Raw genomic sequence first — 23,712 nt, forward strand, 5'->3', positions numbered from 1 at the left:
CACAACTAACTCCTCCGCCCTTGCCCAACAATTCCCCCTTCCAGAGGTGGCTGGAGCCTAAGGCACAGTTAGGGTTCACATTCCTTTCTCTTTATCCAATCTTTCCCAAATCAACCAACAATTAGGCTCTTTTTCATCAGATCCCACTAAATATATACAAGAGTTCCAATATCTCACCCAGTCCTATAACTTAACATGGAGCGACTTAAATGTCATCCTTACCTTTACTCTCACCCCAGAGTAGCGGGACAGTTTACACCTTGGCCCAATCTTACACTGAAGACTGCTGGCACCTTGAGCCCAGCCTACAGGAAGGTACTAGGACAGTTCCCTGGGAAGATCCCCAATGAGAATACCAGCCAGATGAGATTACATGATCCTGCCTCGTTGAGGAATTCAAAACATCAGCATATAAGGTTGTTAACTATGATAGACTTGAAGAAACTACCCAGAGCAAAGACAAAAATCCAGCCCAGTTCATGGTGTGTTTAGCAGCCACCCTTGGGTGATTTACTGCCCGAGACCCAGAAGGGCCAGAAGGCAATCTTACTCTTAATATGCATTTTATCACTCAATCTTCTCCCGACAATAGGAAAAAAACTCCAAAAACTAGATTCTGGTCCTCAAACCCACAACAGGAATTAACCTCGCCTTTAAGGTGTTTAATAATAGAGAAGAAGCTGCCTAGCAACAGCATTTTTCAGAATTACAAATGCTTGCCTCTGCTGTAAGACAAACCCCAGCTACACCCTCGGCTCCAAAACAATTCCCAGTGCCCAAACCACAGCATTGAGGCTCCTCTTCAGGACCTCCTGCCCCAGGACATTGCTTCAGATTCCAGAAAACCGGCCACTGGGCCAGGGAATGCCCACAGCCTGGGATTCCTCTAAGCCGTGTCTCCTGTGTGCATGACTCCACTGGAAGTCAGGACTGTCCGACCCACATCACAGCTGCTCCTAAAGCTCCTGGGGCTCAACCTCAAAGCACCCTGGCTTAACTCCTTCCCAGATCTCCTCGTCTTGGCAACAGAGGATTGATGCTACTCAAATGTCTCAGAAGCCCCCTGGACCATCACAGATGCTGAGCTTTGGGTAACTCTTACAGTGCAGGGTAAGTCCATTCCCTTCTTAACTGATACAGGGGCTACCCATACCACACTGCCTTCTTTCCAAGGGCCCATTTCCCTTCCCTCCATAACTGTTGTGGGTATTAACAGCCAGACCTCTAGACCCCAGTGCCGAATCAGGCAGCACTCCTTTTACACACTCCTTCCTAGTTATCCCCACCTGTCCCCTTACTAGGCTGAGACACCTTAACAAAATTATCTGCCTCCTTAACTATTCCTGGACTACAGCCACATCTCACTGCTAACCTTCTACCTGATTCAAAATCTCCCTCACAACCCCCTCACATCTCCCTACCTCAACCCAAAGGTATGGGACACATCTGCCCCATCCCTGGCAACCGATCACACACCTCTTACCATCCCATTAAAACCTAACCACCCTTACCCCACCCAGCACCAGTATCCCATCCCACAACAGGCTTTAAAAGGCCTAAAGCCTGTTGTCACCCATCTGTTACAACGTGGCCTTTTAAAGCCTACAAACTCTCTTTACAATTCCCCTATTCTACCTGTCCAAAAACGAGACAAATCCTACAGACTAGTCTAAGACCTTCGCCTCATCAGTCAAATTGTACTTCCCATTCATCCTGTTGTACCAAACCTTTATAACGTCCTATCCTCCACACTCCCTTCCACAACTCACTCTTCTGTTCATGACCATAAAGACGCCTTTTTCACCATTCCCTTATACCCATCCTCTCAGCCTCTTTTTGCCTTCACTTGGACTGATCCCAACACCCACCAGTCTCAACCACTCACCTGGACCATTCTGTCCCAAGGTTTCAGAGACAGCCCATACTATTTTGGCCAAGCCCTTTCCTGGGACCTACTCTCCTTCAATCCATCTGCCTCCCACCTTATTCCATATGTGGATGATCTTCTTTGTAGTCCCTCTTATATATCCTCCCAGCAAGACACTCTCCTGCTTCTTCAACTTTTATACTCAAAGGGGTACCATGTGTCCCCTTCCAAAGCCCAAATTTCTTCCCCATCTGTTACCTCTCTTGGTATAATCCTTCACCAGCACACACATGCTCTCTCCGCCGACCATATCTGTATCTGGTTAATCTTCCAAACCCCAACCACATCCACTAAACAACAGCTTCTCTCCTTCCTAGGTGTTGTAGGATACTTTCGCCTCTGGATACCAGGTTTTGCCCTACTAGCCAAACCACTTCATAAACTTACAAAAGGGAACTTAGCTGAGCCCACAGATCCTGAATCTTTCCCTCGTTCTCCATTTCGTTTGTTAAAAAAAGCCTTGGAAACAGCCCCTACTCTAGCACTTCCCAACTTTACACAGCAGAAGTAAAAGGCTGCGCAGTGGGGGTTCTTATACAAAAGCCAAGCCCACAACCAGTTGCCTTCTTGTCTAAACAACTTGACCTCACAGTCCTAGGCTGGCCATCATATTTACGCACAGCGGCCACTGCAGCTGTAATACTTCTAGAATCCCTTAAAATTACAGGTTGTGCTCACTTTCTATAGCTCATACAACCTCCAAAGTTTATTTCTTCTTCACACCTTACACACCTACTTTCAGCCCCTCTCCTTCTCCAGCCTTATGCACTCTTTATTGAAACCCCCACCATAACCCTTGCTCTCAGTCCTGAGTTTAACCCACCCACTCAATACCCAACACGAACCCCAAACCCCATGACTATATCTCCCTAATCAATATAGCATCCTCCCCATTTCTGCATATTTCTCTCTTTCCCATTCCAGACCCAGACCACACATGGTTTATTGATGGCAGTTCTTCAAAGCCCACTCAGTTGACACTGGCCAAAGCTGGTTATGCTCTTGTACCCCACTCATCTAATATCAAGGCTGCCACACTGCCCCCCTCTACCACTTTCCAACAAACTGAACTTACCGGCTTAACTCAGGCTCTCACATTTGCAAAATGGTTACACATCAATATTTACACTGATTCTAAATATGCCTTCCACATCCTTCACCACCATGCTGTTACATGGGCAGAAAGAGGTTTTCTCACTACACAAGGGCCCTCTATTATCAATGCCTCCTTTAAAAAAACCCTTCTTAAAGCTGCTCTCCTTCCAGCCAAAGCTGGAGTCATTCACTGCAAAGGGCACCAAAACCCATTAGACCCCATTACCCAAGGAAATGCCTATGCCGATAAAACAGCTAAAGAAGCAGCTAACACTCCAGTACCTGCCCCTCATGGCCAGGATTTCTCCTTCTCATCTGTTACTCCTACCTACTCTCCCTCCAAAACCTTAACTTACCAATCATTTCCTACTGAAGGCAAGTGGTTCTTAGACCATGGAAAATTCCTTCTCCTTGCCTCACAAGCCCACTTTATCCTCGCATCCTTTCATAATCATTTTCACATAGGATATAAGGCTCTAGCCTGTCTTTTAGAACCCCTCATTTCTCTTCCATCATGGAAATCCATCCTGAAAACAATCACATCTCAATGTTCTATCTGCCACTATACTACTTCCCAAGGCTTCCTTAAACTCCCTCCTTTTCCTACACATCAAGCCAGGGGATTTCCCACACAAGACTGGCAAATAGATTTTACTCATATGCCCAGTGTCCACAAATTTAAATACCTTCTAGTCTGGATTGACACCTTTACTGGATGGGTTGAAGCCGTTCCTACCGGGTCTGAAAAAGCTAACGCAGTTATCTCTTCTCTCCTAACTGATATAATCTGACTTGGTCTTCCTACTTCTAAACAATCTGACAATGGACCAGCCTTCATTGGCCAAATTACCCAAGCAGTTTCCCAGGCCCTTGGCATCAAGTATAATCTCCCTGCCCCATACTACCCTCAGTCCTCAGGAAAAGTAGAAAGAACCAAAGGTCTTTTAAAAACACATCTCACCAAACTCAGCCTTCAACTAAAAAAAGACTGGACAGTTCTCCCCCTTGCTCTTCCCAGGATTCGAGTCACTCCTAAAGAACCCAGAGGGTATGGCCCCTTTTAACTCCTGTATGGCCACACTTTTCTGCTTGGGCCTAACCTTAATTCCAGACACCAGTCCTCTTGGTGACTATCTTCCAGTCCTCTAATAGGCCAGACATGAAATCCACCAGGCTGCTAATTTTCCCTTACCCACTCTAGAACTCCAGACAACCCTGCATATGAAGACACCCTAGTCGGAAGGTCAGTCCTAGTTAAAAGCCTAACCCCTTGGTCTCCGCAGCTTCGGTGGACAGGACCCTTCCTGGTCATCTGTAGCACCCCAACTGCTGTCCATCTACAAGACCCTCCCCAGTGGGTCCATCATTCCAGGATAAAGCTGTGTCCATCAGACAATCAGCCTAACTCCTCCGGTCAGTCCTAGTTAAAAGCCTAACCCCTTGGTCTCCGCAGCTTCGGTGGACAGGACCCTTCCTGGTCATCTGTAGCACCCCAACTGCTGTCCATCTACAAGACCCTCCCCAGTGGGTCCATCATTCCAGGATAAAGCTGTGTCCATCAGACAATCAGCCTAACTCCTCCACCGCCTCCTGGAAGTCGCAAGTACTCTCCCCCACTTCTCTTAAACTCACCCATATCCCCAAAGTGGAAGAATAACCCTATATAAACCTAACATACCTTTTCTACTTAAACCACACCTCAGAAGTCTCGGTTTACATGTCCTGCTCTTGTTTACATTGCCAGTGTACACTTCTCCTCCAAGCAATTACAGCTGATATTTCATGGTTTTACACTCAGGCTGCCACCCATAATCTTAGAGTGGAGAGATGACCTTCTATGGCAGGGAACTCTCCAATTCTTCTATCTCGATGAAGTCCTCTTCTTTTCTTTTATACTCACTCTTAACCTCATTCCCATTCTCCTGCTACTCTCTATCCCTACCTAGTTACCTCCAACATACCATCAGCCTAACCCGCTCTCTCCTATTTCAGACCCTTCCTTAGCTAGAGATTGTTGGCTATGCATATCCCCTCCTCTTTCTCCTACACAACAGCCCCGCCCTTCCAGCGGACTGGGCAAACTCTCCCATCTCTTTACACCTCCAGACTTCCTTCAACAACCCCCACCTGTACACCTCAGAAGAACTCCTCTGCTTCCTAGAAACATTCAACAAAAACACCCCGGATATCTCATACCAGTAGGCTGCTGCTCTTCTTCACACCTACCTACATGATCTTTCCTCTTATGTCAACTCCACACCCCGCATTTTTGGACCACTGGCCATACAAACAACTGTCCCTATTGACCCTCACTTATGCATTTCCCGGCAATTACCTAATGGAATTCCCCTAGGAAACCTCTTTTTGTTCCTTTACACTTCATCTCCAAGGCCCTGTCACCCATGTTAACCAAGAAATAGGAACATACCAGCTTCACGTTACTGAAAGGACCTCCCTCATTACTAGTACTCTTAAGAATGTCAATAGCAAATTTTGCTAGGTAGGCATTTACCCTCTCTCTCACTCCATCCTTGGCTGCCCTCCCCTTGTTCATCAGACCCTCCTCCAGATCCCTCTTCCTGCCTGCTCATACCTAAACCTCGTTAATGAAAGTGAATGGTTACTCATAGATACCAAACGCTTTCTTCTTCTTCCACACAATTACCCTATCAAACCCCACTACACCCTTTAACAGTCACGGCCTTTGCTGGTTCCCTTGGTATCTGGGTAAAAGACCCCAGCCCCCCAGAACACTCTTACCTCTTCAGTCTACACTTCCAATTCTCCCTCAGCCAAGGACTTTTTCTCCTCTGTGGCTCTTCCACCTACCTCTGCCTTCCTAACAACTGGACAAGCTAATTTTTCTTACTCCCAAAATCCAGTTTGCCAATAGAAATGAACCCCTCCCTGTCCCCTTTGTAACTCCTACACGACAAAAAAAAAGTCGTTCCATTAACCCCCTTGCTTGTAGGATTAGGAGCCTCCACTGCTACAATCAGGACAGGTACGGCAGCAGGCCTTACTACTACATCGCCACATTCTGCAGTCCCTCTAATGATTTTTCTGCCAGCATTTCAGACAACTCAAACTCTATCTGTTCTCCAAGCCCAAGTTAATTCCCTGGCTGCAGCTATCCTCCAAAATCGCCGCGGCCTTGATATACTAGCTGCTGAGAAAGGAGGACTCTGCCTATTCCTAAATGAAGAATGTTGCTGTTATCTAAACCAATCCAGCCTCGTATATGATGCCATCAAAGACTTTAAAGACAGGGCCCAAAAGCTCGCTAATCAGGCAAATAATTATTCTGGACCTAGATGGCTACTCTCTAACTGGGTATCATGGCTCGTTCCATTGTCAGGCCCTTTGCCCATTTCTCTGCTTCTCTTATTCAGACCTCGCCTTTTCAGACAAATCTCTTAATTCCTACAAAATCGTATCCAAGCTTTAACCGATCAGTCAATACAATAAATGCTCCTTTTAACAACCCCACTATATCAACCTTGCCCCAAAATCTCTTGGCAGTCTAAATTCTTGCTCATTTTTAGGTCTGCATGCCACCCCAGTCCCACTCGAAGAAGCCCTGAGAAACGTCGCCCATCACCCCTCTATACTGCTCCCAAAATTTCACTGCCCCCACAACTTTTTCCAGTTTTTACCTTTTTCCTTCATATTATTAATATTAAAAGGCAGGAATGCAAGGTTCTTTGAACTGGCTGCACCATGGGCTACACCATGGTCAAGCCATGGTGACCCCTGTTACCTGCATGTACATCTCCAGAAAAGAAGAAAGAATGGCTAGCTCTGCCATTGTTCCTGCCTCAACTGTTCCTGCTTTAACTGATAAGCCAATCTTGGGACATTGAACCTTGGACCTTGTGACACTCCCCTCCCCTTGCAACAAAAGAAGAATAGATAGATCCTGCAGTGCCTGATTAACCAACCTTGAGACATTCCACTACTGTTCTGGCTTAACTGATAAGCCAACCTCGTGACACTGGACCTTGGACCTTGTGGCACCCCTTACCCCCTGCCCCCCGCCCCGACACCCTTGGGCTTGCAAAAAAACCACTCTGAATGGCTGGGTGGGGTGGCTAACACCTGTAATCCCAGCACTTTGGGAGGCCAAGGCAATTGGATCACCAGGTCAGCAGATTGAGACCATCCTGGTTAACACGGTGAAACTCGGTCTCTATTAAAAAAACAAAAAATTAGCCGGGCATGGTGGCATGTGCCTGTAGTCCCAGCTACTCCAGAGGCCAAGGCAGGAGAATCACTTGAACCCAGGAAATGGAGGTTGCAGTGAGCCGAGATCATGCCACTGCACTCCAGCCTGGGTGACAGTGAGACTCTGTCTCAAAACAAACAAACAACAACAAAAAACCACCCTGAACTATAACTTCCATAACTTTCCACTGCCTACCCCATACCTATAAAACCAACTCTTATCCCACCGCCCTCTGCTGGCTCTCTTTTCAGACTCAGCAAACTCATACCCAAGGGGGAATAAACAGCCTTGTTGCTCACACAAAGCCTGTTTAGGTGGGCTCTTCATTCAGAGAGTGCTTAACAAAAATATAAGGGGAAAATGCCATGTAGTCTAGTCTTTGTGTTTGAAAAACATAGAAAACGCCAGTAGAGGAAAAAGACCATTTACCATGAACATTTGTGAGCATAATTTTGCTTCTTTCTAGTTGGTTTTCAAAGTGCCCACAGATACTGTCTAACCCACTATTGTTTTTTGTTGTTGTTCTTTTGTTTTTTGTTTTTGAGACAGTGTCTTGCCCAGTTGCCCAGACTGGCATGCAGTGGCATGACCTCAGCTCACTGCAACCTCCATCTTCCGCTCCACCTCCTAGGTTCAAATGATTCTGCCGCATCAGCTTCCTGAGCAGCTGGGATTACAAGCACCCTCCACCACACCCAGCTAATTTTTGTATTTTTTAGTAGAGATGGGGTTTAACGATGTTGACGAGGCTGTTCTCAAATTTCTGACCTCAAGTGATCCGCCCGCCTTGGCCTTACAAAATGATTATCAATCTCAAAAAGAGATTGAGAAAATTAAAAAATGTCTGGTTTAACTTTTACAGCTACTGCCCCCACCGCCTCTCCCACCGCACTCAGCCTCAGATTGTTTAAAACTTTTTAATTGGGAGGCCATTATGCTGAAACTGTTCCAACTGCCTTGGATTTCCTGCTTAAGCAAACTACAGCCCAATGTAAATAGTGAAGGGAAACTTAAGCTTAACCTATCAGAAACTGTCAACTAGGCAGGAATTTTTCTAACTAGGAATTTTTCCCCAAGTCATAGCTAAATAAGGCAAACAGTCATAGCCAACCAAGTAATTATTTTCCTTTGCTTCCGTGTTCAGCCTATAAAAAGCCCATGCTACCAAAGCAGACCTCTTTGAAACCCTTCTAAGTACTGCCAATTCATAAGTTGTTCTTTGCTCAAATAAACAAGGTTATCCTACTTTATCTGAAAATTTTCTTTTAATAAGATGTTAGGTTTCCACACTAGGCAGGTTCTCCATAAACACTTTCACCATTTTTATTTCTTCTCCTAAGTCATGTATATATACTTTTTTACTGGCACCTAAGTGCCCATGCCTCAGGTTAATGGACTTGAAGCCTTATCAATTGTTATGCAGATAGAAGAAAAACCTACTGAAAGACCTATTTTTACCACTCTTCTTGGGTGGTTTTGAGATGCTTTAAAGGAAAGGGCTAGTAGGTATAGAAAAGTAAAGGTAAGCAAAATACTCTGCATTCTAATGTTCTGTTGGGAGTGCTGAGATTCTTTCAAGCAAAATCCTCATTCTCTTGGAAACACAGAAATGGATTATCCTACCTTGTTTGCTTTTTACACCCAGAGTGCCTCGGCAGAAGCAGAGCAGGGGAATGAAAGGAGCTTGCCTTAGGAGTCAGATTTGGTTTGAACACTCGCCTGCCTAGGCAGGCACTTAGAGGCTGTGAGGCCTGTGAGGAGTTAACCTCTCTGAGCCCGAGCTTCCTCATCTATACACTGAAGGATCCGTAAGCAGGAAGGCCCTCACTGAGTGGTCAAAGCTGGTTTCGGCGGTCAAAGTACCTCTCCTTAGGGCTCGGTTCTACTCTTGACAACTTCTTCGTGCCCTGAGGCCCAGACATAAAGGAGCAGGGTAAGGCGCTGACCTCGAAGTCTGGACGGTGGCGGATCGGACGGCAGAGCTCTGGCTCCGGGCATGGACAGTGGGTCCCGGCCGCGAGCGGCAGCGCCAGCAGCACCGGCAGCACTGGACCCAGAACGCCGCGGGGCTGGCTAGCTAAGAGGCGCCAGCGCCGGAGCTGCGGCCTGGACATGGCAGCGGGTGGAAAAGGCCACACAGCGTGATCCTAGCGCCTGGGTGGGCGGGGCCTGCTGCGCGTCGGGGAAGGGAGGGGTGAAGAGGGGTAGGAAGGGGCGGGGCTCCGGGTGGGGAGGGGCTCCAGGGCGGGCAAAGGTTGGGCTTCGAGCGTCTGGGTCGCTGCGGGTGGGTGAAGTTAAGTGGCTGCTGGAGGGTATCCGGGGACAGCCAGTTCCTGCAGCGCCGAGAGAGCCGTTCGTGGACTCAAATGGGTATCACCCCTACTGTTTATAGTCCTCCCAACGGTCTGCATCTAGTTTTGTCATGGCTGGTCGGATACTCCTTATGGAGTCTGAAGGTACAAGGGGATCCCCAAAATAGAGAAATGGGTGTCTTTGGAATGGCCTACTGAGTAACATGGTTGGAGTAACCAAAAGACTTTAAGAGTAACCAAAAGACTTTTCGTTTTTATTTTGCTAATCAAAAGAAAGCTGGAATACCAAAAATTTTTCCTTACAGATAATCAGGTCTGAGCTGAGGTCGCGGTTTGAATTCAAGCATCTAATTTTGACTACTCTCCTGTTAAAATCCAGTAACAACCTAAACACACAAGGACAAAGAGATAACAGCAACAAAATGTTGGAATCTGGAGAGCACAAGTATGAGTATGAGGTAAATCAAAAAAATGGGAGATTAGTCGAAGGCTGCTCAAGGACTCTGACCACTAGATCCATTTTCCAAGGTCATGGCTCTGTGCAGCTGCCCACCTTCCCCACCCACCGGCTCCCCACCCCGGCTGAATTCCCCGGAGGGGGCGAATTCTCTGCTGAGTGGGTACTCCACCTAAAACGGAGAATAAGTGGCTTTATGCCAACTGAAAACTGAAATCCCTTGCTAGGCTGATCAGAATCTGATTAACCTAAGAGGCCGAGCAAAGATACTGACCTCAGGGATTTTCTGGACAAATCATACACCCAGATTACCGTACAGTGAAATTCAAAGTCAAAAGCACCAGCTATCTACTTGGAGCGCCCTCTCTTTGTACTTAATTTTTACTTTTAATCATGGACAGCAACCAAGAAAATGCAATAACATAGAAGGAAGGGACCCAAACAACAGACAAAGGAATATGGAGGAAGCAGATACTGCAGGAAGAACACTTTTTAAAAATTCTCATAGTAGCCCCAGAAAAATAAGAGAAGATAAAGCCACACAGGGTGCAATAAAAGGGGTAGGGGATGTTTAAAAAGTTATTGGAAATAAGAAAGAAAGAAGTGAAAAAAACTATTAGCAGAAGATAACATTAAGGAATGTAGAGCAAAAACGGAAACATAAGAAAATTAGAAAAGCAGTACACAGGGGATGAAATAATTAAATAATTCTTAAGGATGCTTGAGAAGCAGAGTAGTACAAATGAGAAGAAAGAAGTAATTTAGGTCAGGTACAGTGGTTCATGCCTGTAATCCCAGCACTTCGAAGGCCAAGGCTGGTGGATCACTTGAGGTCAGGAGTTTCAGACCAGCCTGGCCAACATGGTGAAAATCTGTCTCTACTAAAAATATAACAACTAGCCTGGTGTGGTGGCAGGCGCCTATAATCCTAGCTCGTTGGGAGGCTCAGGAAAGAGAATCGCTTGAACCAGGGAGGCAAAGTTTGCAGAGATCATACCACTGCACTCCAGCTTCAGTGACAGAGTGAGACTCTGTCTCAAAAAAAAAAAAAAAGAAAAGAAAAGAAGTAAGTAATTATCAAGGCTCTCAGGACTGAAGAATACGAGTTTTCAGAATGAAAAACTGGGCCAGGCACTGTAACTCACACCTGCAGTCCCAGCACTTTGGCAGGCTGAGGCAGGAGAATCATTTGAGGCCAGGAGTTTGAGACCAGCCTGGGGAACATAGACCCTGTCTCTACAAAAAAATCAAAAGCAAAAACTTAGCCCTGTTTGCCAGTGTGGTGGTAAAAGCTTATAGTGCCGGCTGCTCAGGAGGCTGAAATGAGAGGACTGCTTGAGGCCAGGAGGGCGAGGCTGAAGTGAAGTGTGATAACGCCACTGTGCTGGGTGACAAAACAAGATCCTGTCTCAAAAGAAAAAAAAAAAGCTTAAAAAAAGTACAATTGAACCACCGTAACCAGAGGTTCCACATCCATATTTTTAACCAATGTCAGATAACAAAATTTAAAAATAACAAATATTGCAATTTAAAAAATACAGTCATAGCAACTGTCAACATGGCATTACATTGTGTTATAATCTAGAGTTTACTTAAAGTACACAGGAGGATGTGCATAGATTATGCCATTTTACATAAGGGACTTGAGCATCCATGGATTTTGGTATGTGGGAGTCCTGGAACCAATTCCCCATTATACTGAAATATAACTATGTTATTAATATGAATGATTGCATTGAATTGAACTTTCAAGAAAAAAGCCTTCTGACTCATAGAATCAGACTGTATTCTGCGATGTAGAAGAAAACACACATATATCTGTGTTGGGGATCCCTAAGATCACCCCCAGGTTCAGTGATGCACTAAAATAACTCATAGGACTCAGCTGTACTCACAGTTACGATTTATTACAGCAGGAGAATATAAAGCAAAAGCAGCAAAGGGGAAAAGTGCGAAGGAAAAAGGAGGAAGCCACACACAAGCATCGCGTTGTGACAACATGTGTGAAGTGTTGTCTTCTCTAATGGAAGCTCATTAGAGACTCAGGGAATAGCGGGAACACTCCCAAATCCACCTAGAGGCCAACCTTTAGGAAGCAGGACTTTCTGAAGATAGCAGTCTTAGGCCTGTTAGGGTAACTCTTTTCTGCATACTACCCAAATGAGGAATTCCTACATATTTGTATTGAATTCTCTATTGGTGCTGTACATTCTGTGGGTTTTGACAAATGTATAATGATGTGTATCCATCACAATGGTATCATACAGAATAGTTTCACTGCCCTCAAAATTATCTGTGCTCCATCTATTCATTCCTCTCTCCCTGCTAACCACTGGCATCCACAGATTTTTACACTGACTTTATGGTTTTGCCTTTTCCAGAATGTCACATAGTTGGAATCTTACAGTATATAGCCTTTCAGATTGGCTTTTTTCACTTAGTAAAGTGAATTTATGGTTCCTCCGTGTCCTTTCATGACTTGATAGCTCATTTCTTTTTAGCACTGAATAATATTTCATTGTTTGGATGTACTATGGTTAATTCATTCACCTATGGAAGGACATCTTGCAGTGATTTGATGAAGCTCACAGCAGCCTCCATATCTTGGTCTCCAGCAATCCTCTCACCTCAGCCTCCTAAGTAGCTAGGACTACAGGCACATGCCACCATGCCTGGCATTTTTTGTTTTTTAGTAGAGACAAGGTTTTGCTATGTTGCTTAGGCTGGTCTTGAACTCCTACGCTCAAGTAGTCCTTCGGTCTTGGCCTCCCAAAGTGCTAGGATTACAGGCCTGAGCTGCTGCACCCAACTCTATATTACATTTTTAAGCAAAGTGGAAATTCTTGTATTTGACAACTGAACCATATAGAATTAAATGTTTTATTAAAACCATTCACAATTCTAACACTAAATCCATCTAGTTGATCCATTGATTCATGGTAGCATGCCATAGAGCAAATAACAAATTTATAATAGCTACATAAAATATAAAATATTTAGCAATAAATATAATGTGCAAGAATACAAAACCTCTTTATAGAAAAGTATAAAACACTATTGAAATGTTAGAAAATCTAAGCAAATAAAACATATACTATTTGTTGGGGAAGGAGGGTTGTTGTTTGTTTCATTTTTCTTTTTGTTGTTCAGCTTTGGTAGAATTTGACAAGCTGATTCTAAAATTTATAGGAAAATATAAAAATAATTATGGCACTTCTCAAGAACAAGGTTGGAAGTCTTCTTATGGCATCAAGACTTAAAAAGATTAAGTGATTAATTCCACTCATTATTGGGGCAAGGATAAACAAATGAACCAATGGCACATAGTAGAGAACTCATAACAGATCCATGTGTATACACTTGATTAATGACAAAGCAGCGGAAAAAAGATAACGTTGTCACAATTGGTTATCAATATGGAAAAAATATGGAAACTTGACCTCTACCTCCCACCATATACAAACAACTCTAGGTGATTTCTAGATGACATATAGTGTTAGAATTGTGAATGGTCTTAATAAAACATTTAAATGTAAAAGGCAAAACAACAAAATTATTAGAAAACAATATAGAAGAATATTTTCCTGATCTCTAGAGAATAACCCCTTAAATGAAGCCCCAGAAGTATTAACTACAAAGGGAAAAAATCAATACATTTGGCTACTCAATATTTAAGAACTGTTTATCAAAAAACACAAGAGTAAAAAGCCACAGTATGGAAGAAGGTATCATTTGTAAAATATATAACTCACAATGGACTGGTGTGAAGAATATATGAAGAATTCATACAAATTCAAAGAAAAAGGTAAACAATCTAGAGAAAAATGGGTAGGAAATCAGAACAGACACTTTACAAAAGAGGATATCTAAATGTTCAATAACCATATGAAAAGATGCTTAATCTTGGTAACCTGGGAAATGTGAACTACAACCAGAGTAAGACACCACCACATATTCACTGAAATGACTAAAATTCAAAAGACGGATAATACCAGCTATTGACAAAGATGTGAAACAAAAAAGTTCATACATGGCTGGTGGTAGAGCATAAAATAATATAATCATTTTGAAAAATAATATGGCATTACTTACTGAACTTTGAGATACACATCCTGCATGAACCAGAAGTTCTGCTTCATAGAAATGAATAAATGTATGTGCCATACATAGAAACATGGCATCCCTTAAATGCAGAAAAGGCATTAGATAAAATTCAGAATTGGTTCACCATAAAAATTCTTAGTAAATTGAAACTAGAAGGAACAACAGAAAAAGATCCCAAATTATTACTTAAACATCATACTCAATGGGGATATCATAATAGCTTTCCCCTTAAAATCAAGACCAAGTAAAGGTGATCATCATCACCCCTTCTAATCAGCATTGTACTTACCAGAGAACACAGGTGAAAGAAATAAATGGCATAAGCATTGAAAAGAAAGAAAGTCATTATTCACTAATGATAAAAATAACTACCTACAAAACCTAAAAGATAAAAGAATCCTTAATACTAGACATAAGAGTTCAGCAAGGTTGCTGTATATTAAGTCAACCTAAATCAATTGCACTACAAACAGGAAATTAATTTTAAAAAGATACTATTTATAATAGCTACATATATATGGAACTTAAGGACAAATATGACATGTCTATTTGTGCAAATGTTTATGGAGAAAATCCTAAAACTTACTGAAAGACATTAAAGAAGACCTAAGTACATTTTTTAACATTTATTTAATTTTTAAAAAGTCTTTTTATTTTCTAAGAGAAATGGGAAGAAAACCTTTGGAAGGTTTTAAGCAGGGAAGTAGCTTAATCTGGTTTACATTTTTAGAAGATCATTCTGATTAGTGTATGAAAGATGATTGTAAAAAGGCTTGTGAAGGAGACCAGAGAAGCTATTGGAGTGCAGGTCCAGGGCTAATATTTAGCTGGAAAATAAAGGTACTGCTGCCTGGATTCTTTATGGCCAGCATTTGCTGACTGGATGCAGTTTCTGATCGGTTGGCCCCATGCTGTGCCATTAGCAGTTGTTAAATATTTTGATTATTTCCCAGTGTTCCCATGAGATTTCTAGGTGGCTCAAACCAGGGTGGCTGCAGTGGTCATCAGGGTATGTTGGTTGATAAAGGATATCTTCTGGAGGAACAGCTGAAAAGACTCGCTCATGTGATAGATTTAGGGGTTGGAGGAAAGAGAAGTATCAAGGACAATGACATTGTCTGTCTTCTCCACTGGCCTGTGCACTGCTTGAGAGCAGAGATGACCCCTGGTGCAGTTTTATCTCCAGCACCTATCACTCTTCCTGGCACTAAGAGGGTAAGAACATTTCTGCTAAATGAAATTGCTACATGGGGTGCAGAGTATAGAGGTGTTAGTGTGGTCTAAGAGTGACCACTGTAAGATAAGAAAAAACAAGCAAGAATCAAGTCGTTTATAAACAGTCTAAATTGGACCAAGATCTCAGATGACCATCCCGCTAGGAGTGGGGTAGAAAGTTAGTGAAATTTTTGTTGTGTAGAGATGGAGGTCTCACTATGTTTCCCAGGCTGGTCTCAAATTCCTCCTAGCCTCAAGCAATCCTCCAACCTCATCCTGCCAAAGCACTAGATGTGAGCCACTGCACCTGGCCAATTAGTGGCATTTGACCCAGGAAAAATTTCAGGATGAAAAGCATTGGGACCTCAGACAGCAGCTGTAAGAGATTCAGTCCCCTGGGACAGTGGGTTACAGGAGTCGGGAGGCCCAACTCCTGAGGAACAATTCGGAAAATTAATCTCAGAAATAATGGCTTAAGGAATGGAAAATATAGTACCAGAAATGCTAACAAAGCAGGTCAGAGTGAAAAAAGTGGCAATGCTGACCTGATAATGGAGGAGCAACACTGGCTGAATCCTATGACTAAGTGTTCATGACATCAAGACCTTCTTACGCTCCTTGCCTAGGCCAGAACTGAGCATAACACATGAGAGTTCAGGAAGCCCAGCTGCTGGGGTAGAGAGGCCCAGGGAGTGAGAACCAGGTGGCCTTTACACCTGTCAGCTGTCTCCTCATTCCAGGAGCCTGCAAGAACCTTGTCGGTGATTTATAATCACTTGCCTAGTATCCCCCAAGCTCAGCACAGTGCTTGGCACAATATAAGTGCTTATTAAGTTTTTACTTTTTGTAAAATTTAAAGATTTTTGAAATTCAAAATTTATTGGGTTTGGCACTTTTAAGGTCATTTTCTTCCAAATCTCAAAACAGGATGTTAGAAAACCATAAAATTGATGGGATGACATTAGTTTCACATTACCAACTATCCAGTTAAGTATGTTTTGTAATTTCCCAGTGAAAAATAAAATAAATTTAAATAAAGATAGCTCAGAGGTTTTCCTACAAGAACGTGATGTGTGAGCACCGATGTTTCTGCCAGATTCTCTGACTTGTGGATCACTCCATTCATCAACACCAGTGAATCCCAGAAGGACAGAACATTTTGAAAGTGACTTTATGTCTTTGGGGATGCTCCTCTTTAAACATCAGTAGGAATAAACATTCTCTTCATGGCTATAAAGGAAATTAATCACTACAGACCTCATAAAATATAACAATTAAAATACTAATTACAACATATGAGTTTACATTTATTTTAACCCCCCTACACACCAATAAAAATTTAAAAGATGTAAATTCCCTTCCCAGAACCAATTATCAGAATAAAGATTTCACTTTAGCTCTCTTAGAAGAAGATAATACTTAAGCTAACTAGAAACAAGAATGAATTATTATATTTCTGCTTTTGTAGATTTGAAAACTGTAGTTTGAAATACAGTTTCTGAGATAAAACCAGATTTATTTTCCTCATCCTGAAGCCTTCTTTTTGGTTCCTGGTACCACCATTTTTTTCTTTTGAGACAGTCTTGCTCTGTCGCCCAGGCTGGAGTATAGTGGCAATATCTCAGCTCACTGTAATCTCTGGGTTCAAGCAATTCTTCTGCATCAACCTCCCAAGTAGCTGTTGCTATAGGTGCATGCCACCACGCCTGGCTACTTTTTGTACTTTTAGTAAAGACGGGGTTTCACCATATTGGCCAGGCTGGTCTCGAACTCCTGACCTCGTGATTTGCCCCCCTCAGTCTCCCAAAGTGCTGGGATTACAGGAGTGAGTCACCACGCCTGGCCAGTACCACCATTCTTTCATACGCTTATGCTCAATCCCTAGAGAAGATTTTGGCTTTTGTTTTGTTTTGTTTAATTGTTTCCTCTCCATTACCTGCTGTGACACTAATTCAAATCCTTCTTAGTTGGTAGTAATGGCCGTCTAAGGCAGGGATGATTCTCAACCCTATTTTACAGATAATCAAACAAAGCACATCAAGTAACCGCCCAAGAAGCAAGTGACTGAAATGGTGAGGCTGGGCCTCCACCCTGCAGTCTGGCTGGCTTTGAGGCCTGCACGTGCTCTTATAGCCGCATCCTGCTTGCTGTCTCCAAGCTTTCTTGGCTTCAGCCTTTCTTCCAGTCTCTTTTGATACAGGAGTTAAGAAGAAATTACTTCGGCAGATAGTGACGGTACGGAAGCCCTCCGTAAGGTTTTCCTTTTAATGAAAAGCAGCTCCAAATCATTTTCCTTTCTAACGCAGAGCAGCCTGTAAAATGGAGCTGCAGACATAGATGCCGGCAGTTGTGCCAGTCGTGTTCAGAATGGTGGCTCCATCTTCCCTTCTCCGCCAGCCAGGTGTTCAGTAAGGAGCAGACAAGATGGTGCCTGCCAAGGGGAAAGTTCATTTGCATAATAAGTTTAGGGTGGGCTCCACCAGCCTTTCCTATGCCCTATGTAAACATCATACCTGATGGAACCAATCTGTGAGCCCGATGTAAATCAGACAACGCCTTCTCAAGCCTGACTCTAAAATCCTGAAAGTCCAAACCTGCACGTCTGCCAGCTGGTCTTTCCTCTCAGAAGTCCCCTCTCTCTCACTAGAGAGTGAGCTGTTCTCCTTTCTCCTTTCTCTTTCCTTTGTCTATTAAACCTCCGCTCCTAAACTCCTCATTTGTGTCTGTATCCTAAATTTTCTTGGTGCGAGATGATGAACCCCGGGTATTTACCCCAGACAAGGTAGCCACTTCGCTTAATTCTTAAATTTACCCAGACTGACCTTTCTAATTCCCTGAGGCCACTTGTCATTTTCCTGCTTCAGAACCAGTAGGAACTCCTGAATCAAGTCCAAATTCTTCTGCCAGACTTTACCATTTCTCTGTAATCTGGCCAAATCTGGACAAGTCAGTATTTTCCTCCTGTGGGCCCTTCTCTGCAGCCGGGTGGTCAGCACTTGGCCTCCTTCGTGCCTCAAGCTGCAAACCTCCCTCCCCCTTTGCCTACTGGCTTCACTCTAGTTTCAGCCTTCTGTGCTTTAACGTTTCTCCTGCTGCACTCAGGTGCCTCCCCACAGCTTCAGAGTCTTAAATGATCTCTAATGGTTTCATTTGTGTCAGTCTTAGCTCCCCCAAAAGAGGCTCAGAGCCTATAGCAGTGGTTCTCAAAATGTAGTCCCTGACCTGAAGCATCAGTGTCACCCAGGTACCAGTTAGATGCACATCTTGATCTTCACCTCAGATGCACTGAATGAAGAATGCTCTTAACCTGAGCATGCATCAGAATCTCCTGAAGGGCTTGCTAAACTCAGATGACTGGACCCACTCTTACAATCTCTGGTATAGTAGGACCAGAATGGGGCCAGAAATGTTTGCATTTCTAAAAGATTTCCAGGCAATGCTGATACAGCTAATCTAGGGACCACACTTTGAGAACCCATTGCTATAGAACTTGGCATGGAGCTTCAGTAGATATTTTTAATTAGAACAGAATATTTTGGTGGTTTTCCATCCAAAATCTGATTTCTGTTTCAAGGATTGATTATAGACTGCTGGGATGACACTTCACGTTTGAATCTAGGTGGAATTTCCACTTATTGAAATGGTTTTAGAGGCTGGGTGGTATAAGTGCTCTAATGCAGGTTTTAATCTGGCAGCTAGGGGCAGATTAAAAATACAGTGTAAAATGTGGAGCATTGGACTCTGCTCCAAGGATGTAACATCCTTTTACTCGTTTCATTCTCAAAACAACCCATGAGGTGGGTTCCATTATTATCATTTGTAGTTTACAAATGAAGTCACCAGAGCTTAAATAAAAGAAGGTTTCATATGGGTAGAAAGGTTGGAGCTAGGATTTGAACTATGGCAATGTAGGTTCAAAGTCCATGTTCTTTTTTTGTGTGTGTATGTGACAGAGTTTCACTGTTGTCACCCAGGCTGGAGTGCAATGATGCAATCTTGGCTCACTGCAATGTCAGCCTCCCTGGTTCAAGCTATTCTCCTGCCTCAACCTCCCTAGTAGCTGGGATTACAGGCACTCTGCACCACACCCGGCTAATTTTTGCATTTTTGGTAGAAACGGGGTTTCACCACGTTTGGCCAGGCTGGTCTTGAACTCCTGACCTCAAGTGATCTGCCCGCCTTGGCCTCCCAAAGTGCTGGGATTACAGGTGTGAGCCATCGCACCCAGCCAAAGTCTGATCTTAACAGCTGTGCCATGCAGTCTCAATTTCCTAGTTACAAGAGCAAGGCTCAAGCTGCTGAGGCACCTGGGAGCCTCAATCCTCCCTGCCTTTGAGCAAGTAACCTGTTAGCTTAGATGGAGGTGCCCTCATCCCAGGGCCATTTTCAGTAACTACAGTAGCTCTCTTTTGGTAGTGGTGATGCAGGATCTTTACTCCTTAGCTTAGCTAAAGCTTAGGTTCTTGTTCTATGACCAGGAAAATTAGGCACATGGACACGTTAAAAGGTGACAGAGCAGAATTTATTAAAAGAAGGCTCTCAGTGGCCAGGCACAGTGGCTCATGCCTGTAATCCCAGCACTTTGGGAGGCAGAGGTGGGCGGATCACAAGGTCAAGGGTTCAAGACCAGCCTGACCAACATGGAGAAACTCTGTCTCTATTAAAAATGCAAAAATTAGCTGGGTGTGGTGGCTGGCACCTGTAATCCCAGCTACTCAGGAGGCTGAGGCAGGAGAAACACTTGAACCAGGGAGGCAGAGATTGCAGTGAGCCGAGATTGAGCCACTGCACTCCAGCCTGGGCGACAGAGCAAGACTCCAACTCAAAAAAAAAAAAAAGCTCTCAGCAAAAAAATGGGGGTCTGGCCAACAGTCTTCCACCTCACAAATTGAATACCAGGCCACCACACATGAGCTGAAGAGTCCAGGCTCCTCCCCACTGCACAAGGCACAAATTCCCAAGGGTTCCACCCAACTCTCCCAGTGCACAGGTAGGCCCCCAGTCCATTGTGGGTATGACCAGACAAAGCCCTGGGCAGGTTCCCTCATCTGCACAAAAAGCATCTGATGCAAACACTTGTGAGGCAAGTCAGAGATTCTCTGGGTACCCTTCCTTAGCTGCGTCCTGCATCTATCAGTGGTAACTTAAGTTAGATAACATGGCTATGCCTACAGTCTATTTTACTAAGATGGAGAAAACAGGTACCATTAGGGTGACTCTGGCAAGTGCTGCTTCCTCTGAGCTGACATGCCTTAATTCTTTCTGCTGATTAATGTCACCACCCTGACACTGCCTAACACTCTGTCGGCAGCATGAGCCAGGAGGGCTTCTAGAATCTCCATGGGCTGTCCTCACCACACCTTTGAATAGCAGCTCAAAGTCCCACCTTACATCCATCTTTCCCTCCCTATAAGAAGTGCTTTTCAGCCTTTGCTTGGGTCTTCCAGTATAATAAGCTCACCAGGCCACTAAACAGCCCAGCCTATTTCAAGGGAACTAATAATTACACAAATAGCTTTTTTCCCTTGAGTTGAAAATTGTCTACAGTAACTCAAATTGGTCCTGACTCGACCTCTTGGGGATCCCCAGAACAAGTACAATCCTCTTTCCACATAGTACTCTTTCTGTACTTGATGAACAGTCAACATTTCCTCCTCCTTTGCTTCCTAAATCTTTCCTTTCCTAGGCTACATAAACCAATTTCTATCTGTTGTTCCTGATATAACATAATTTCCGTTTCACTATCTCATCCTCAACCATCCCACCCACATCCCTTTTTGATGAGCTCTAAGGATGCAGTGCAAAGCTAATCTGTAGAGTGCAGGTCAGGGAGGATCTGCTCAGTGCAGCATACAGCAGAATTGCTGCCTCCTATTAGCTGACCGGCTTTAATGCCTTCTGGGCATTAGTGATTTCTTAGCTTTCTAGGCAGCCATACTCCTGTTGGCTCATTATAAATTCATGATCAATGAGGCCCCTTGCTCTGTCTAGTTGAGAAGAAGTATTGTTCAACCAGATCTCTTTCAATTCATCTTTTGGCCATACAGTAAACTTGTTTAAGAAATGGTTGTACATTCTTCCCTTGAAATTATGTTTTATATCCAGGTGTGTTGGCTCACACTTGTAATCGCAGCACTTTGAGAGGCCTAGGCGGGCGGATCACAAGGTCAGGAGTTCGAGACCAGCCTCACTAACATGGTAAAACTCCATCTCTACTAAAAATACAAAACTTAGCCAGGCATGGTGGCACACACCTGTAATCCCAGCTACTCAGGAGGATGAGGCAGGAGAACTGCTTGAACCCAGGAGGTGGAGGTTGCAGTGAGCCAAGATCGCACCACTGTACTCCAGCCTGAGTGACAGAGCGAGACTCTATCTCAAAAAAAGAAAAAATAATTATGTTTTATTTGAGCCAGTCCATCTTGAAATGCAAAGACTCAGAGATGATGTGTCTTTGTGTACTTTAATTAGAGAAGTTTAGTAAACAGGTTGACAACCTGTAAACACAACATTTCGAAATGGCTTTTGTTGGCATGTATGACCACTGAAAAAGTGTCCACTTAGCAGCTGCCAAATAATGGAAACCAACACAGACTGAGACTCCCTAACAGCCAGGCCTTCTGTTGACACACCAGGATTGGCTGAAGTGAGAAGCCACTAGAAGCCTCTTGATAGGCTATGTGCAGCTCATCTTTATGACTTTTTGCCACAGCTCACACACTGGGAGGACAGTCACAATATTTCATTTGGTGTCTCTATTAGTTTACCAGGACTGCCACAACAAAGTACTACAAACTGGGTGTCTTATAAAACAGAAACGTATTGTCTCACAGTTGTGTTGGCCGGAAATCCAAAATCAAGGCGTTGGCAGAATTAGTTCCTTCTGAGGGCTATGAGAGAAGGATCCATTCCAGGCCTCTTCTTTTTGGCTTGTAAGTGGTCATCTTCATGTTCAGATGGTATCCTCCCTGTATATGTGTCTGTTTCCAAATTTTCCCTTTGGAGCCCACCCTAATGACTTCATTTTAACTTGATAACGACCTTATCTCCAGCTGGGCATGGTGACTCATGCCTGTAATCCCAGCACTTCAGGAGGCCAAGGCAGGTGGATCATGAGGTTGGGAGTTTGAGACTAGCCTGGCCAACATGGTGAAACTCCATCTCTACTAAAAATACAAAAATAAGCCAGGCATGGTGACACTTGTCTGTAATCCCAGCTACTCGGGAGGCTGAGGCAGGAGAATTGCTTGAACACAGGAGGTGGAGGTTGTAGTGAGCTGAGATTGTGCCATGGCACTCCAGCCTGGGCAACAAGAAAGAAAGACTCCATCTAAAAAACAAAACAAAATGGTGGCTCAGGCTCATGCCTGTAATCCCAGCATTTTGGAAGGCCAAGGCTGGCAGATCATGAAGTCAAGAGATCGAGACCATAACCTGGCCAACATGGTGAAACCCCATCTCTCCTAAATATATAAAAATTAGCTGGGTGTAGTGGCACGTGCCTGTAGTTTCAGCTACTTGGGAGCTCGAGAGGCTAAGGCAAGAGAATCACTTGAACCTGGGAGGCAGTAATTGCAGTGAGCCATGATTTCACCACTGAACTCCAGCCTGGCAACAGAGCGAGACTCTGTCTAGAAAAAATACCCCACCATATCTCCAAACAAATAAGGTGACATTCTGAGGTATTAGGGGTTAGGACTTCAAGATATGAATTTGGAGGAGCATAGGGGGACACACAATTCAACCCCGAAGAGTATTCATGCACATGTACCAGCCAACTTGGAATGCCAGTCTCTTCTACAGGGCTCAAGATTCTAGGGAGTCAGGAACAGAACTCTCCTGTATTCTGGTTGATTTTTAAATATTAGAATTTTGCTTTAATTGCCATATAGACTATGATGATGGTGAAGTTGATGGTGAGGCTAACTGTGGAGAGGATAGTCATGGTAGTAGCAATTAAGAACTGCATTTCAGTACTATGCACAGAATAGCATAACGGTGGCCTAAAAGAACTGCCAGGCTTCAATGTGCTCCACGTTTCCACAGCCAGAAACATACATCCCTAAAAGGCAGGGGTTAGGTCAAATAATCAAACTTAATTTTATAGAGAGCTAACATGTCTGTCTGCAAATGACATTTCTGGTTCTTAGTGTTTTGATCTTTATCATCCTACAATTCCACTGGTATTGGTGCACTCTTTTTTTTTTGGACAGAATCAAAAGACTTGAATTCTACTCCAGGTCTAAGTCTTTAATAGCTATACGGCCCTAGGAAATTACCTTACCTCACTGGTTACTGAAAAGAGGAAAGACAGAAAGAGATTCATGTTCTGGATTATGCATTCATTTCTGCATTCATTTTGTATAACTCAGTCCTT

General features: G+C 43.7%; 1 protein-coding gene across 4 annotated transcripts in view; it reads right to left on the reverse strand.

The window, feature by feature from the left end:
* CTBS (chitobiase) overlaps positions 1 to 23,712 on the reverse strand; it is an 87,599-nt gene that overhangs the window by 23,606 nt on the left and 40,281 nt on the right. For 2 of the 4 annotated variants that reach the window (XM_078332326.1, XM_078332325.1), the window contains exon 1: positions 9,194 to 9,418. The exons of the other annotated variants lie outside the window; for them this stretch is intronic. In XM_078332326.1, coding sequence (XP_078188452.1) covers positions 9,194 to 9,361 — 168 coding nt within the window. In that variant the 5' untranslated portion in view covers positions 9,362 to 9,418. Of the gene's footprint in view, positions 1 to 9,193; positions 9,419 to 23,712 lie in introns of those variants that run through there. 4 annotated transcript variants of the gene reach the window in all.

Source organism: Callithrix jacchus, chromosome 7 (genome assembly GCF_049354715.1).
Source record: "Callithrix jacchus isolate 240 chromosome 7, calJac240_pri, whole genome shotgun sequence".
In the NCBI taxonomy this organism is placed as follows: Eukaryota; Metazoa; Chordata; class Mammalia; order Primates; family Cebidae; genus Callithrix; species Callithrix jacchus.